Source organism: Nymphalis io, chromosome 27 (assembly GCF_905147045.1).
Source record: "Nymphalis io chromosome 27, ilAglIoxx1.1, whole genome shotgun sequence".
Lineage (NCBI taxonomy): Eukaryota > Metazoa > Arthropoda > Insecta > Lepidoptera > Nymphalidae > Nymphalis > Nymphalis io.
This window is the reverse complement of record NC_065914.1, coordinates 4,536,706-4,554,601: the sequence shown is the minus strand read 5'-3', so window position 1 is coordinate 4,554,601 and position 17,896 is coordinate 4,536,706. Positions and strand designations below refer to the sequence as shown.

The 17,896-nt window shown below is 37.3% G+C and overlaps 1 protein-coding gene across 4 annotated transcripts in view; it reads right to left on the bottom strand.

Annotated features, from left to right (window-relative positions):
- Positions 1 to 17,633, bottom strand: part of LOC126778772 (uncharacterized) — a 212,040-nt gene extending 194,407 nt beyond the window's left edge. For all 4 annotated transcript variants that reach the window (XR_007670230.1, XR_007670229.1, XR_007670228.1 and 1 more), the window contains exons 1-18: positions 17,435 to 17,633; positions 15,981 to 16,100; positions 12,239 to 12,365; positions 11,496 to 11,633; positions 10,757 to 10,850; positions 10,225 to 10,374; positions 9,491 to 9,632; positions 8,553 to 8,723; positions 7,364 to 7,496; positions 5,896 to 6,024; positions 5,489 to 5,590; positions 5,072 to 5,199; positions 4,012 to 4,155; positions 2,652 to 2,787; positions 1,895 to 1,990; positions 1,434 to 1,544; positions 619 to 708; positions 179 to 350 (exon numbers count right to left, since the gene is read on the bottom strand). Coding sequence is in view for 1 of the 4 variants with exons in the window: in XM_050502410.1 (XP_050358367.1) it covers positions 179 to 350; positions 619 to 708; positions 1,434 to 1,544; positions 1,895 to 1,990; positions 2,652 to 2,787; positions 4,012 to 4,155; positions 5,072 to 5,199; positions 5,489 to 5,590; positions 5,896 to 6,024; positions 7,364 to 7,496; positions 8,553 to 8,723; positions 9,491 to 9,632; positions 10,225 to 10,374; positions 10,757 to 10,850; positions 11,496 to 11,633; positions 12,239 to 12,365; positions 15,981 to 16,100; positions 17,435 to 17,445 (2,194 nt within the window). In the remaining 3 variants the exon portion in view is untranslated. The remainder of the gene's footprint in view (positions 1 to 178; positions 351 to 618; positions 709 to 1,433; positions 1,545 to 1,894; positions 1,991 to 2,651; positions 2,788 to 4,011; positions 4,156 to 5,071; positions 5,200 to 5,488; positions 5,591 to 5,895; positions 6,025 to 7,363; positions 7,497 to 8,552; positions 8,724 to 9,490; positions 9,633 to 10,224; positions 10,375 to 10,756; positions 10,851 to 11,495; positions 11,634 to 12,238; positions 12,366 to 15,980; positions 16,101 to 17,434) is intronic.
- Positions 17,634 to 17,896: the final 263 nt, after the last annotated feature.

Below are 17,896 nucleotides of genomic sequence, written 5' to 3'. Positions count from 1 at the left end.
ATTGCCGTCCCATCGGATTAGGAGAGTTAAGGAATAGAGAGAACACTTGTGCTTGTGCATACACTTGTGCATTATAATATCTCCTTCAAAGTTGGCTAATCTTATTATATTTAATTCTCTTTTTACGTTTTTGCATACTCGGCGCATATAAATGATTGAAATTCTAAAAGATACTCACGTTTCAACTTATTGACCGGCTCCGGCATATCGCCCCTTTCAGTGACGTAGACGTCAGAAATACTAAATGGTTTCCTCTTCAAGTCTGCGACGCTATCCAAGAAATGCTCGCATAACCGTGACACACGGTTGAAGTTGAGTACACAAGCCTTACCACCTTCTTGTAGGCCAACCTGTTCGATTACGTGATAGATAATCGGAAGGAAAATAAACGATCAATTCCATGACTTATAAGCAGTTCTGACTAGTCACTTAAAATATTCCTGAAGAAATAATCATCAGCTCAACGAAAATCAGAATCCGATTATTAAATGTGAAATGATACTTCATTACTTGAATATAGATGGAAATTGATATTATAGAATGAAAAAAATCAAAATTTACATAAAAAATAATTAAACATTATTAAATTCATATTTACATTAAATTAGTTTAACTCACCTTATACCCAAATTTATCAGCGGGCCAAGGGTGATACACGTAATATTTACCACCCTCGTTCCAAATAGCGACTTCAAATTCACCAGGAATCTAAATGTAAAGAGGATTAAATGATCATTGCACGATTATCTTTGTACCATACACAAATAACCATATAATAATGTCGTCCTGAACGATTTCGGCCAAGATTCTCATTAAAAAGATTAACCAACTCCGCGGGACATATTATAGTGCATGCCTAACTATGTGCGCAAACACATGTGCACTCAGATAATCCAATGGGATGATTATATCGACACGACACGATACGACACGACAGCTGCAGGACCACCGGCTTTACATGCTTTCCAACGGATTACGGGATTGTACACAATACTAAATTCCAGTCTCCAGGATGCTACGAATAATTTTGCAACCAAAAATCTAATAAATTTCAAGGGCGGTTGTACCGGCGTTTGAACCGAGGGCGTGCGGAATCTTCAGCCTTATAGATAGTTACTAGACTAGATATAGAAAAATATATAAGCATAATAATATGAATAATGGTAATAAAAATAATTTTATATTCAGCAATAAAATCTTACGATTACAAATAAAATACTTTTAATATCCAAAATTATCAATCGATTTCGTCAGTGACATCGGAAAATCAATTGCCAACCCGATAATATTAATTCTAGGAATTGAAGCGATTCTCAGATTTAAATAAAGGCATCCCTCATCAAGTCTTTTGTTTCAATATATGTAGTCGTTCACATTCATTTTGACGATTAACGTTTATAGGAAATAAATCGATGTAAAAGCTTACAACATACCTGAAGCAGTCCAGTATCCGATTCCTTGAAGAAAGCCTCAATCCCTCGGCAGAGATCGAAAACTTTCGTGTTGTTTGATATTAATTTACCCCAAACCGCTATTCCTCGTTCCTGAACGGAGTACCAAATCAACGATTTTTATGGAAAAATTAATCTAATTTTATGAACTTTTAAAACGATATTATCTTTAGCCATTATCTAGGGGAGGGGTGACAATTTGTGCTATATCTAAACAAATCACGAATCTTTCCAAAGCCAAGAAAATGACACAAAGAGAAAACACTGTTTAATTAAACAGAATAAGTAAGTTGACCATTGTGAAGGCAATCATTGACCAAAGTTGCGTCAAATATATTTTCAATTATAAAACTTTTCTCGCTACAAGTAATTTTGATTTTGGATTCTCACCAAATATACAGCTTATTATTAGGTCATAAAGGTCATATTCATATGCCAGTTACCTTATGCATATAGACCTTATCCCTGATCGTGAAGTTTTCTTTCAATTCTCCTAAAACGAGCCGTCTTATCGGACCGCCCCTCTCTACTAGAGATTCCTACAACATCAATTAAAGGAATATTTAGTCATATAAGATTAAATAAATAATTATCGTGACGAATTAATCTACTATGGTCCAAGAACGATACAGAATTTTGAAATATCTATCGTAAATGTATTTATTCCTTCAAGTCGAACTGGAATGTTAAGTAATTTAATTAAAACCAAAGTAAATAATTTAATAATCATAATTTGTGTATTGAAAGATCATCATAGAACATCTGTGATAAAACCATAAAACGATGGCCTTGTCGCCAAATCCACATCAAATCAAATAACGTTTGGGAATTATTCCACTACGTCGCTCCAAAGCTTTGGTTGGTTGACAAGTGTCAGATTTTCGTCCGCCACGTGCAAGTATCCTGACTAAATTTCCCTTCATCGCTGAGCACGAGATGAATTATAAACACAAATTAAGCACATGAAAGTTCAGTGGTGCTTGTCCGGGCTTAAACCCTCATCGGTTAAGATGGCCTAGTGGTTAGAACGCGTGATTAATAATATTTTCAACGACTTTTTAAAATTACCCCATTTTACGTTACTACGCAAATGTGATCATCGGTGTATCCGCTATCATATAGTGCATATTTTAAGATTCTCGACTTTTAACCACTGAGGCGTCACGGTTTATATCCTATATAATCAATTATAGCATGTACCCTAAAGAAATTATATCCAATGTCCAACGTCTCATCCAAAACGTCCTCGTTCCACGCACGAGCTCTGAGTCTCCGAAGCATCGCCAACGCGGCGACGCAACACGCGACGCCCGTGTACGTTTTAAACGTTTGATATCTGGTTAACGATAACAATTAAAAATATTGACCTTTTTGACGAACTCCGGTCACGGTCGACTAAAATATCTATCATAAAGTCTAGTTAATAATAATAATAAAATCATTTATTTCAACCAAATCATAAATATAAATAAATAGAAATTTAAAATTTAAATTAAATTAATTCGAATTAAATTATAATACCAAATTAAACAAATTATTTAAATCGAATCTAAATTAATTAAATCAAAATAAAATTTGAATTAAATCAAATCAATTCAAATTTACACTAATCAAAAGAAATCAATCACATTACATTATATTAAATTAGACTAAATCAAATATATATAAAAAAATTATATTAAATCACATTAAATTAAATCAAAAATAAATTTAAATTAAACAATATCATGAATGTAATTATTGTCAATTCACACATTAATATTCATTATTAGTCAGTACATGAATCATATTGCAATGATTCACGTTTTGACAGTCAAATCTGCATGCGAACATTTTTAGAATGGTGCTGGAGCTGTCCCGAACCCCGCGCAAAAGAGATGTACATCGCTTACGCATGGTTGCATGAAAACACTCGATTCGCGAATCCGCAAACATCCCTGATGCACTACAGTACCGCGGCAGCCCCATCAGCACCCTAAACGCATTATTATACTGGACGCGAAGTGCTCTGAACTGTTTCTGCGTATATGTTACCCACAGACTGCACGTTTAAAAGTTTGTTTTGTAGTTAAGAAAGCTATTCCCTCATTCTTATAGTCTGATGTAACTGTAACGTTATGCCCCAACACTCCGAATCTGCATTTAGTTACAACTACACAAAATAATAAGTCAGATTCGTATTTTATAATTCAATACAATATAATGCTAAGCTAAAGCAAATATGTTAATATTTGAATTAAAAAATATAATATATATGTTATTGAGATTGCTAGGTGAGTCAAAATTGCAACTTATTTATATTTTAGAGTATAAGGATTAGAATAGTAGAAAAAAAAACATTTCTCAAGTGGATTCATTTTATCCTTCTAAAATTCTAACGTTATGTTATATATGGCTAAGAAACAAATCAAATCATCAAACATCTTATAATGGCGACGTTTTGACAAATTAAGAACTGCCTTTGAAAAAAATAATTAATAAAATATATATTTATATTAAACCATTAAAGTCCGTTGTATAGTTATACGTATGTACTTCGCATATCATCCCGTACCCTCACCTGTAGCTGGCCATGTGTCTCGTACCCCTTAGGATCCACTTGTCGACATCCATCTGCTGGTATTGAGAATGGTAATTCTGATCAGCTATCTCCACCACGCTATGCAATACCGTCTCAGATTTTGGCCGAGGTATCATATCATCTCTATGACCAATAATAAATAATATAAATGTAAGGAAAACAATTCATTAATTAATTTCTAGATATAACCGGTTTTACTGTATCGCTTAGGGGTTAAGTTGAGCGTCACGGTAGCATGCGCAAGCGATCCCGTGGCGCTCCTCGTTAAGACGGTAAGGGTACCGCTGGTTTTTTAGTAGGTATTCCGATTGCCTTGGATACCGGCGAGCCCCACATAATCCCCCCCCCCCTACTGTTCCCGCGGGAGAAACGCGTAGAGTTTTCCCAGCGTGAAAAATTTTTTTTGCATGTCACATCAAGGATAAAAAAAGAGAACAATCAATGTTAAAATAAACAGTCGCTATACAATATTTTTTAAACCCACAACGTATACAAAATTAGTATCATATCAATAATGTTTATAAGAAAACCTATCTGGGGGATAAATTCTACTAACAAATTGTCACTTTATCGCAATCGAATCGAAGCGTGATCGTTGCCGTTTATCCGTTTTCCTATTCTTTAATTTAATCATCGACTGTTGCCATTAAAGTTAACAATTAAGTTTGATTTTGACACAACGGTATATGTTAACATATTATGAGTTCGGTTCCGATTCGAATAAATACAAATGATTCAAAGTTGGATCGGATTTGAATCGAGAACGTATCCTAATCGTTATAGATTAGTAGAATTTACTTTTGATTGCTCTTCCATACATACCTTTTTTTGGACTGGAAAAACGCGTTATTCTTTTCCCCCACGAGAACAGTTGGGGGGGGGTATGTGGGGCTAGCCAGTGTCCAAGGCGCCGAGTGCGCCCCGAGCATCTGAATACTCACTAAAAAACCAGCGGTACCCTTACCGTCTTAACGAAGAGCGCCACGGGATCGCTTGCGCATGCTACCGTGACTGACTCTGACGATTCTTTCATACATACCTGCCATATGCATGTCCGTCTGATTTAGGACAGTATAAGAAAAAGTCCTCGCCTCGCAATTGCATGATCTGTTCCTGCGTGGGTGCTGGAGGAGCTCGTTCTGGTGGTACCGGTAGTTGAGGAGGTGGCTGCGTGACAAATAGCAATACTAAGTTTTGTTATGCCGGTTTAAATGGTGAGTGCGCCAGTACAGGCACAATATACATAACATCATAGTTCCCAAGGTTCGAAGCTCATCAGGATGGCAAATATCTCTTACGGTACAAATGTTATAGATGGTGGTGACCACTTACACTTCAAGTAACCCATTTGCTGTCCGAGTCTATTTAAAATAAAAAAAGTGATGACAAAAGATTGTATATACTCAAAATCTTCATTAAAATCCATTTTCTCTCTTAATTCTGGCAGATTATTTACCTCTTTCGGTGTTTTCTGATAAAAGTCTTGAACCTTCTTCCTAGTAGTAGCTCTTGAAGTTGCCAAGCTTACAGCGCTCAACGAACCATGCGGATATTTACCCTGAAATAGACTATTGCTCTGACGCTCGAAAATAAAGTCGACGATAATACATATTTCTGACAGGAAATCTTATCATTTTTAAAAATTTACTGAAGTTTTTTGCTAGTTTTGATTTATAAATCTGGAAGTGCTATGTACACTTGTAATTGGTATGCGTATTAGATATACTATCATTGAAGTTGATTTGTAAATGTTTTATTCGTATGTTGTAAGCGTGCTTTTACAAATAAATAAATAAAAATTATGAAGTGCTTCATATATATAGACGTCTTAGTTATTCTGTCGAAGGCCATCACTCCACTTACCTCTTTCAACTTCTTCTCGATCAGCGCGTTCCTGTTCATGCTCTCCCATTCACTCTGACAATGCACCTTTAAAGCCTTCAAATCCAACTCGTAATCGGGATCACGGAGAAGCGGTTCTTTTTGCACCACCTATACGGTTGATACCAATAAGTCCCATAGAAAATATTTTGGTGATTTTTTTTTTTGCCAAAAAACAACCAATTAGAATGGAACATCTTTTAAGCGATTTATGTTGTCTATCATCCTTTCATAATAAACACAACTGTTTTTGACCAAATGTTAAATGTTATTGACCAAAAGATTTTTGGAACTGTTTTTTTCATACATGAAAATGACAATTCGAAAATTTACACTGTGCATCGGTGACTTCCCACATATGATGATCCTTGCGGGCGTGGTTAATATTGGCTTCAAGCCGTATCGTATCTATCTATATATTTCAATATCTTTATATAGGATGGTATCTATGGTACTCCGAAATCGAATCAGGTACTAGATGATATCAGATTTTACTGTTTGTTTTATGGAATACAAAAAAAATATTAATGTATTTTATCAAAGAGATTAATGTTTTTTTTTATAGAATAGGAAGGTGGACGAGCATATGGGCCACCTGATGGTAAGTGGTCACTAAACGCCCTTAGACATTGGCATTGTAAGAAATGTCAACCATCGCTTACATATCCAATGCGCCAGCAACCTTGGTAACTAAGATTTTATGTCCCTTGTGCCTGTTCCACTGGCTCACTCACCCTTTTGAAATTTTGGTTGAAATGGACTTTATTATTCTTATTGAATTATGAACATGGCGGATATCCAACTATACAGATACTGTGCTCTCTGATACACGTAACTTATACACTTAGGCTTAGTACCAATATATACGTATATCGTATCTACATATATACGATTTGTATCAAACACGTTGACATACAAATAGATGATAACCTGTGCAAATAAGATGATTCATGCTGCAGTAAATAGATATTTTTTAAAGCGTGCACACTGTTTTATAATTTAATAATAAGAGTACCAGGCGTATGGTTTACCGACCGGAAATGCGCAGCTTAGTTAGTTAGCTAACCTTACTAATAAAGTTTATGATCTTGGTAACAGCCTGTTAATGTCCCACTAATGGGCTAAGGCCTCTTCTCCCATTTGAAGAGGTTTGGAGCTAATTCTATCACGCTGCTCCAATGCGGGTTGGTAGAATACACATGCGGCATAATTTCAATGAAATAAGACACATGCAGGTTCCTCACGATGTTTTCCTTCACCGTTAACCACAAGATGAATTATAAACACAAATTAAGCACATGAAAATTCTGTGGTGCTTGCCCGGATTTGAACCACGATCATCGGTTAAGATTCACGCGTTCTAACCACTAGGCCACTAGGGTAATATAAATGTAAGTTAATTTCTAAGAAAGAACAATATATTTTTTAACAAACCACTCAAGTGCTTTACCTCGATATTAGTTAAGGTTACAACGGGCTTCGGTGTGCCCTTTTTAGCAGCGTCCAGATCACCGTAATTGGCAAGGAAGTCCAAGACAAATGATGTTACCCCTGCGTAACGGAGGAATGCGCCAGCACCGAACCTTCAATATTTATTTTAGTATATATTTGCTAAGTTAATTTATTACATATTAAAGCAATGTTAAGAGTGATTTGTAAATCTTGAAATACCAGTCTATAGGCGAAGATAACCAATAAATTTGATGACTGATTTATTTTCCAACAATTAACACAGAGTATGATGTCCTCTTGCTCATTATGTGTGCGTTAACACAGATTCTCTTTTCCCTTACTCCAATGGGACTGCTATCTGACACGACGGGAAAGAGTTCAGGCGCAGGACCATTGGTTTTACGTGCTTCCTGAGGCACGGGAGTGTACGGGTACTTTCAACTTCCATACTCCGGGCTTCTACTGAGAATCTTCGACAAAAAAGCTCACTAACTTTTTATCGGCCCGACCTGGGGCGTGAACCCAGAACCTCCGATAAATCAACGAGGCATAACACACAATACAACACAACAGAATACATAACACATAATATTAGAAAATAAACTTGAATCTTTGCCATTTACTTTCAACTGTACCAAAAATCCTCTTATTCTTAAAATTACGACGTCACGACGCACATATTCACTATTAGTAATGTATATAAGATAATTGGTGAGTGATCGGAACGAAGAACAAATCTCCAAATAAAGAAAGATCTACTAAATATAATAATAATGTCCTCCAGACCGATTTCGGCCACGGCGGCCAATCTCAAGAGAGATTAGCCAACTACGCAGGAAATATTATAACGCACGAGTGTGTGCGCAAACGCAGGTGCACTCTGTATTCCCTAACTCTCATAATCCGATGGGACGGCAATCCGACACGACCGGAAAAAGTTCAGGCGCAGGACCAATAGCTTCATGTGCTTTCCGAGGCACGGGAGTGAACACACTTCCAATTTCCAGACTCCGAGCTGCTACTGAGAATTTTCTGATATACAAACCCAATAACTTTTATAACCCCGACCTGGGAATTGAACCCAGAACCTCCAGGTCTGCGAACTTACATCAAGCCACTAGACCAATGAGGCAATCCTACTAAATATATTAACAAATTGAACGTATCTTGGAATTGAATATACTTACAACTTATGGGGTTGTCCCAAATCGTTCAACATGTGAGGGTCCAATATGTAGCATACGGTTTTCACTTGACTCCCACTTTCTGGTGATGGAGGATGGCCCCAAATGAGGAAGTGGCGGTCGCCAGCTGATAGTATCATCATATATGATGTGCCCACGCGTTTCTCCATAAATCTAAAGAAAAAATGATTAAAAGTAAGATTAAGTGTGACTATGTATTATAATAACACACTTGGAAGCAAAATAATATAAGTTTCATTAAATAAATTGATCAAATGTTGTCTCAATACATAATCATAAGTGTAACGTTGGATTTTATCCACTAAATGTATAAAATACTTGACTTTAAATATTTTAATTAATTGTTAAATAACTTGTTATTGTTAGGTTCACTCCATGTTTGAATGTTAAAGTGTAAACTTTGTTGGCTTATGTGAGACTTATTTTGTTATCAAATGCTTATGTATTATATTATGCTGTATGTTTCTCAAAAAAAAAAAATATAAATAAAGCCATTGCCACACCGATCTTGATGGCTGTTTTCGACACCGATCGGTCAGACTGCTAAAACGTGTCGCTAAATATACCGCATAACTACCGTCGTCCTCAGGATCGTATGAAATAGGGACTCATTGTGTTTTCATGTCACGTGTCCTTTCAAAGCGACGTTTGAACCCAGGTCTTCAGACAGCCTCGATACACAATTAAACCGCGCACTGAGCGCTACCATGTTTACACATAATAAAAAAAATCTTTAAAAGTCATATCAATCTTTAGATAAAATTACAAAATTATTAAGTATTATGTATTTTATAAAGGTAATATTTTCGAAACTTTTATGTATCTTTAATAAGACATATTCAATTCTTTCACATAAAAAAATTAACAAAGGGTATAAATTAATAATGTTACAGAGTTTAATAATGTGGCTATCTACTAACGCCATCAAATCCGGTTCAGCCTGTATATTATCTGGATGCTTAGCCAGCAACCCCCTCTCTATCTCGACCATCTTGACAGTGTACTTGTTGTCGTGGAAGAAGAATGATGTTAAAAGCTGATTGAGTTGTAATTGTGGCTTCCCTGTAAGATATGATTGGATTAGAACAAATCCAATTATGCTCTGATTAGTTAATTTTTGAATTACTGAATTGAAGTGGCAATTGGCAAAGCACAATGGTTGCTGATCTAACGGCCGCTGGGGCATAAGGTTCTCGAGTGGTGACCACGGATCAGAAGATGCAACGTCGTCGGAAGCCGGACCTACCCGCACCCGCAGCGCAAGGCGTAATTACTGGTGGTAGATCTTTGTGCAAGCTCATCTGGGTAGGTACCACCCACGCATCAGATATTCTACCGCAAAACAGCAGTACTTGGTATTGTTGTGTTCCAGTTTGAAGGGTGAGTGAGCCAGTGTAATTATAGGCACAAGGGACATAACATCTTAGTTCCCAAGGTTGGTGGCGCATTGGTGATGTAAGCGATGGTCAACATTTCTTACAATGCCAACGCCTATGGGCGTTGGTGACCACTTACCATCAGGTGACCCATATGTTCGTCCGCCTTCCTATTCTATATAAAAAAGGCCGGCCATAACAGAAATCCGTGGAGGCCTTTGTCTAGCAGTGGACATATTTCGGCCGATATGATAAAGATGATGATGTCAAAAACTTACCTTTGTAACACTTGAGAGCCAGCATACACTGTCTGTAGTATCTATCACCAGATTCAATAATGTCATCTACATCTAATTTAACGAATTCAGCTGGAGTCTTCTCTTCTAGAAGAGCTCTGCAGATAACAGCTATGCAAGCAGTTTGGGCGCCTTTGAACGAGAATGACTTTATGTATCATTAAATAATTAAAGAATGTGTCACAATTCTGTCCTTCAAAACCTTCGTTTTGCTCCTCGTGCTGGGCATCAAATAAATACATCGTAAGAAACCTGCATCATCACCACGCACAGAAGCGGGTGGCCTTTAATCCCTATATTGGGATATTTACGGGATAGGCTATAAAACACCCATATAATAAAAAATCTTACCTTTTCCAAAAAAACATTTTGGACGCTAATTAAGATAATTACCTCACACACTTTGTATAATAATAATAAAATAAAAGTATCCAAAACACAATTTGGTGGATAATCTTACAATCAAATTATTGTCGTCTTTTATGGAATTGTGACATAAATCAATTGTTCATACCACAAGTGATCGATGAGTATTTCTTCGAGTTACATCCAATAGTTCCTTGAAGCATCATCTTATTCTTCTCCACTTGACTAAAGTTATGCCAGATCTGACAAAAAAAAAACAATGTCATTTAACATTGTCATATCATTGTAATGACATTATCATAACATTGTCATATCATTGTTTAAATTACAACACTAATATCTAATAAATAATAATAAACTAAAAAAAAAAAAAAAAAAGAAAAAAAAAACAAAAAAAAAAAAAATAACGGGTATATATATCGGGTCTGCTAAAGCACTTACTAGTTAGAAGTCTATGATCTTATCGATTATTAAATAAAAATATTATAATAATGTTAAAATATTCAATGTTATTGCAAATTTAACATTTGCTTATTATTTTGTTTATATTATAGGTAGGCGGACGAGCATAGTGGCCACCTGATAGTAAGTGGTCACCAACGCCCATAGACATTGGCATTGTAAGAAATGTTAGCCACCGCTTACATCGTCAATGCGCCACCAACCTTGGGAACTAAGATGTTATGTCCCTTGCGCCTGTAATTAAGCTGACTCACTCACCCTTCAAACCGGAACACAACAACACCAAGGACTGCTGTTTTGCGGAAGAATATCTGATGAGTGGGTGGTAGCTACCCAGACGAGCTTGCACAAAGCCCTACCACCAGTAAAATTAAAACTTCCCAATCTATACTAAAATGTACACTGTCAAAACGTGAAGGTTTCACCTTTTTTAATTTAGCTCCTTCATATAACGGCTGTGTGATCTCGTCAGGTGCTATTCTCGGCAGCTTTCGTCTTCTCCTCCTTCGCCTCTTGTACGGAGGTACCCATTTACGGGTCGTCAGCTCTGGTAGGTCTATCATCTGTTTTATAGAATTTACACGTACGGATTAATCAATAACTTGGACCTCTGGTCCAAGTTATTGATTAACGGTAGTAACGGATGAATGCTGTCTGCAGCATTCATCCGTTACTACCGTTCCGCGTAGTTTAAACTGCGTTAAGCGTGTTGTAGCGTGATGTAAATACCAAAAAAAAACTTTTTCAAAATCGTCTTCTTGCTTAAGAGATTACTACGTTAAAACAAACAAACTCTTCAGCTTTATTATATTTCATCCGATATATATATAATTATTATATTATATAAATATAAAAGACAATATTGTGATTGATTTTGTTCTTGATTAATATATCATATAAACTTAATTACTTATATCAAATTTAATTTTACTTCCAAAGTTACGATAACAACATCACTGAAATTCAAGACATTTTTTTGCACATCCATAATAAAAATCATATATCATTATTCAAGATTTCGACCAATGATATAGCTTCAATTCAAAGTCAAAATTGTTTATTTTTCTTTACTCCTCTTGTGGTCGGAATAAGCTATATACCTTAATGGTATTAAACGAACTTGATGTGTGGAAAGCATAAAAATAGAAAGGTGAATAAACATTCTTACAATACGTGGCAATCGCTGCGGTGGCGGTGGCGGTCTCCACGGTCGGGTTCGAATCGTCACCTTAGTGACCTCCGGCCATCGTCGCTTAAAACGTTGCTTGCGTAACATCGATCTGTATTCCGCCTCACTGAAAAACGGTACATCGTTTCAATCTTATAATCTAAAAGTCGCTAAAGTCAAACTAGCCAACGAAAGCAGCAGATAAATCGAATAAAATAAAGATTCTAAAAAGATTGAGAGACATTTATCAACCCCCGTAGCGGTTGGGCTAATATTCTATTATTTTGTGTTGAGCCCCATAGCTGGCAATAGGCCAGCCGCGGGCCTTTTATTAATTATACTTGAAACAGTTATTATTTAATATGAAACAAATCTTTCTTAATAATATGAAAACGTAGGCAACAGATAAATAATTTTTTTTTTTTATATTCGCCGGGAGAGCAAATGACTCTACTCCACCTGATGGTAAGTGGTAGTAGAGTCCAAACGCGACGACGGCCAGTACAGACGGGAAAAACGTTCTGCACTAGCCGCCTTCGCCTTGCCGGCCCGCAAGATGCCTCTTCACGCCTCGTTTGAAGGAACCCGGGTTGTAAGAGGAGGGGAACACGTGAGCTGGTAAGGAATTCCATTTTTTGGAAGTGCGACAAAGAAAGGAGTTGCCAAATTTCTTTGTTCGCGATGGAATTGATGTCACAGTTAGGCGGTGACATCGAGAACCAGCTCGCGTGAACTTAAGATGGAAGGGGGAAGCAGGAATTAGAGAGAATAATTCCTCAAAGCACTCGCCGTGATACAGTCGATAGAAAGCGCTCAGTGCTGCTATCTCACGACGCAATTGTAAAGGTTCAAGGGTGTTTGTGACCTTTACGTCGCCAATAATGCGTACGGCACGTCGCTGCAACCGGTCCAAGGCCTCAAGTAGGTACTTAGCGGAGCCATCCCAAAGGTGCGAGCAATATTCCACGCAAGACCGTACCTGTGTTTTGTACAGCAGGCACAGTTGTTGTGGCGTGAAAAAGCGCCGCACCTTGTTCAGAACTCCGAGTTTCCGTGAAGCTGCTTTTATAACAGCCTCGATGTAATCCCTTGGACTAAGGTCGCAGTGAACGTCAATCCCCAGCATGGCGATTTTGCTTTGCATCACCAGCGGAGGACCACCTTTTTTCGTCGTGAGAGCGCATACCTGTTTTTTCTTGGCATTAAACTCAACAAGATTATCAGAGCCCCATTTGGCGATGAGCTTTAACCTCCTATCGAGTTCAATGACAAGATCCTTCCGCCTCTCCTCAATTTCCGCTCGCCCAGCCACTGCGCGTCCGTGGTACCCACCATGCACTGTACTATCGTCTGCATAGCAATGTATGTTCCCAAGAGAGAGCATATCATTGATATGCAAAAGAAAGAGTGTGGGAGATAGCACAGATCCCTGGGGGACCCCAGCATTCACTACATAGAATTGTGAAGCGCAACCATCTACTAAAACACGAAGGCTACGCTTGTGTAGAAAGCTGGCAATCCAGGTGCATAGCTGAGCAAGCAGACCATATGCCGCCAGCTTGGAGAGAAGACTTCTGTGCCAGACCCTGTTGAAAGCCTTGGAGATATCGAGGCTGACAGCCAACGATTCTCCATGCTTGTCGATAGCTTCACCCCAGAGGTGTGTTACGTACGCTAGAAGATCACCTGTGGACCGTTTTGGTCGAAACCCGTACTGACGATCATTAATTAAACAGTGATCTTCTAGGTAATGGATCAGTTGGTTGTTTAAAATCCGTTCCATCACCTTACAAAGTACTGAGGTGATAGCTATTGGCCGATAATTTGCCGGGTCAGACCGATCCCCTTTTTTGGGAACCGCTTGCACATTAGCTCTTCTCCAAGCCTCCGGCACACATCCCGAAGAGAGAGAAAGTTGGAATAGGCGCGTTAACACAGGAGACAGCTCCACTGCGCACTTCTTCAGCACTATGGCTGGTATTCCATCGGGACCGCTAGCTTTCCGTACATCAAGTGATTGCAACTCCGCACGCACATCACGTTGCCTGATTTTATTGTCAGGCATCGTATGGCCACATGAAGGTATTGTAGGTGGCAGCGCACTACAATCATCGATGACGGAATTGTCGGCAAAGAGCTTAGCCAGGAGATCAGCTTGCTCTTGCGGACTGTGAGCTAGCGATCCGTCCGGATTTCTGAGCGGTGGCAGCGAAGGTTGGCAGAAATTGTTTTGCACAAACTTGGTCAGACGCTAGAAGCTACGGAAGCCCCTAGGATGCGAAACAAGGTCATGACCAATCTGTACAATGCGCTGTGCATCCGCTCTCGTGTATGCCTTTCTACAGGACTTAGAATTTTTATTATAGTTTGCTTTCAGTGAGTCAATGTTAGATGCCCCGCTAATGCAGCCGTTGATCCACTTGCGATATGCCGCCTGCTTAGATGATACAGCATCGGCACATTCACGAGTGAACCAACGGTTACGCGTACTGCTACTGACGAGATCTGAGCTAGGAATGTAGTATTCCATTCCCAACATGATTTCGTCAGCAACAGCAGCGGCACTAGCTGTCGGGTCAATCCCACTGAAGCAACGTTCCTTCCAAGGGACCGACGCATAGTAATCGCGTATACCGTCCCAATCCGCCGACTTATAGTGCCAAACGCGACGTTTGCATACCGCTAGTGGCGGCAGCTTGGCCTGTGGCACTCTGGTAGATATAAGGCTGTGATCCGAAGAGCCAAGAGGAGCCTGAACCACAACCTGATATTCCACCGGGTGAGAAGTCAGCAGAAGGTCCAGTAGAGAAGGTGCTTGCCCATCAATGTCTGGGATCCTGGTGGGCTGATCAACCAGTTGGGTCAAGTCATGTGTGAGAGAAAAAGCATGAGCAGTCCTTCCAGCATGGTCAGTTTTGAGGGATTTCAACCATGATTCGTGGTGAGCATTAAAATCCCCCAAAAACACCAATTCCGCGTTAGGAAATTGCTCTTGCGCAGCATCTGCCACCCGACTAAGATGGTCAAATAATCGGCTTGTCTCCAAGTCACCATTGTGGGATCTGTAAAGGCACACGTAGACTCGGCTCTGACAAACCAGGTCCACACGTACCACCAACATGGAGAAGGAGGGGTCCTCCAAGCAGCGCAGTCGGTGACAGCAAACATCCGTCCTGACGAACAAGCATACTCCGGCTTTCGCTTTGAAGGATTCTTCAAGCGTGTAGCCGGGATAATTAAGGTAGCTGGTATCGGCAGGACGGAGTATTTGTGTCTCCGTGAGAAACAACATTGCTGGCCGTGCTGTCTCGAGATGGTGGTGGACAGCGTTGAGGTTAGTGTGGAGTCCACGGATGTTAGAGAACTCGACCTCAAACAGCGAGGGTATGGTGGGGTGTGCATAAATGACATGACATCAAAATTTGAAGTAACTGAAAAAATATATAATATGGTCTGTATATAAATATAGAGGTTTGTTAAAAAACCAAATGAAAAAACACGAATTAGGTTCATAGTGAAATTTCTAACCCAAGGTATTTTTTACACTCTGACGTATGCAGAAACGCAGGAGTCTAGGGTAGGCTGTTTCCCTATTCCCGGCACCATTACCGTTACCGACTAGGCAATGCCCCGTTCCTAAGACTACACAGCTTCATTACGGTATACAAGTATATACGGCCTGCCTGTATACGTTGTACATAAAAATATAATCTATATTTTAATGTAAAAAAATATAACATACTCGCGTGCAATTTGTGACGGTGTTTTTGGGAGCTCCTCTGATTCCGAGGGCGGTTCCTCTTTTAACCTGGTTTTGCTTTTATCTTTTTTCTTATCTGGTGCGTCGCCAGATGCTTGTGACCTTGAAAATATTCACAATAATAAATATTTCTTAATCATTAAATAATCAAATTAATCTATTTGTATTATTCAAATATTTATCAGACGTTCTTATAGTCATATTGCATTCCATACGATGTAATGTAAAATATTGATCTAGCATCTTTTAATTTATTACTGTTTTTTATGCAACAATCCTTAACTTGACTTTTTTTGTGGGTCTTGCAATATAATTTATTGCTGAACGGGTAAGCGTTGTTGTAAAAAGAGCTCCTACCCTCAATTTCACATGTTAGAAAATATAATATACCTACTTATATATCTATATATAACTACTCTTCGGACCGCTTTCTTTTTTCCTAAATTAAGCGCGCACCCCGAATTACGACTACCTTACGGTTAAAGAGATTTATTTTCTCAAAGGATTTACATTTAAATCACTTACAGAGAAAATTACAAATAAATTAGAAAAAAAAAATTAAATCGAATAGGCGTACATAGTAATACAATGAATGTTACAATAACCAAATAATATCATAATAAAACCTTTACATTTATAACTAATCGTATTCGTCCAGTAGTCGAAGTTCAACCATAATTATTATTGATAATTTGAGGAAAATATAGTTGGTATATGAATTTATACGTTTCGGACATATTTCTTTATTTCTTTTTTCATTGATAACCTTAAATCTCATTGATAGTTACCAAACAAAAAAGGAAATTGGTAGAAAAACAGTGTAAGAACTAGATCTCAATACGCAATCCGCAAATGCTCGTAAAAAGAATTCAAAGTCTATCAGTTTCCCGCCATAAAGAGTATCTATCAATATTCTTGTTGCCAGATTAAAAATATAGATTACTATTTATTAATATAAAAAATGACAAATACTCTCCAGTAATATTTAATAATAATTGATATCACATCTAATATTATATATTACAATCTGACTTAGTCTTACAACAGAGACAAAAAGAGTACTGAATCTTTGCCTGTTTTATATATATGCACATGTATATACCATACCAATTATTTAATTACCGTTTTCTTTTTCGTTATTTATTTTAAAAAGAATTGTGTTGTTTATGTAGTTTTTCGTTGGGAAGTTTACATAAGTACTCTATGCAAGGGTTATATTCTTTGTATCTATATTTATCTTAGTTAGTTTCTCTGTCTATGATATTTATATATTTTTTACTACATGAGTATACAATCTGTGGATTTAAAGATGGAAAGTAAAAAAATACTAATAGATGTCATATGGCAGCGATATATATATTTTTTTAAATATAAGAAAGTCAAATTACATCAGTTACCAGAGAGAGAAATATATTTTTTATAATCAAATAACATACTTGTTTGCCATATTGTACCGCTATTTGCTGTAATGTCCAACACTTATAACAACAAGCCAAAGTTTTTGTTTAATATATATATACGACAAAAGATTTAATTTTTATTTTAAGTTACACTTTTATATTCAGATTTTTACATTTTTTTTTTGGTTTTTTAAATATTTTTATAATATTAACGTTTCTGTCCACATTTCGTAAAACATGTTCATAGTTTTCAATTTTTTTTTTGTTTCATTGTCAAAAAGAATATTATATTTTTTTACGTTGCCGGTATTTTTAAATTTCAATTTCAGCATTAATATCAATACAGACAAGCATAAATTAACCGATAGGGTATTTTTTAAAATAAACAATTACATATATATATAATGTTAAAGATTATATTCGTATAACAATTATTCAAATTAAACTAAAAATATCTATATTTTAGATAATGATTTTGACTCAGGCTTAATAAATTAT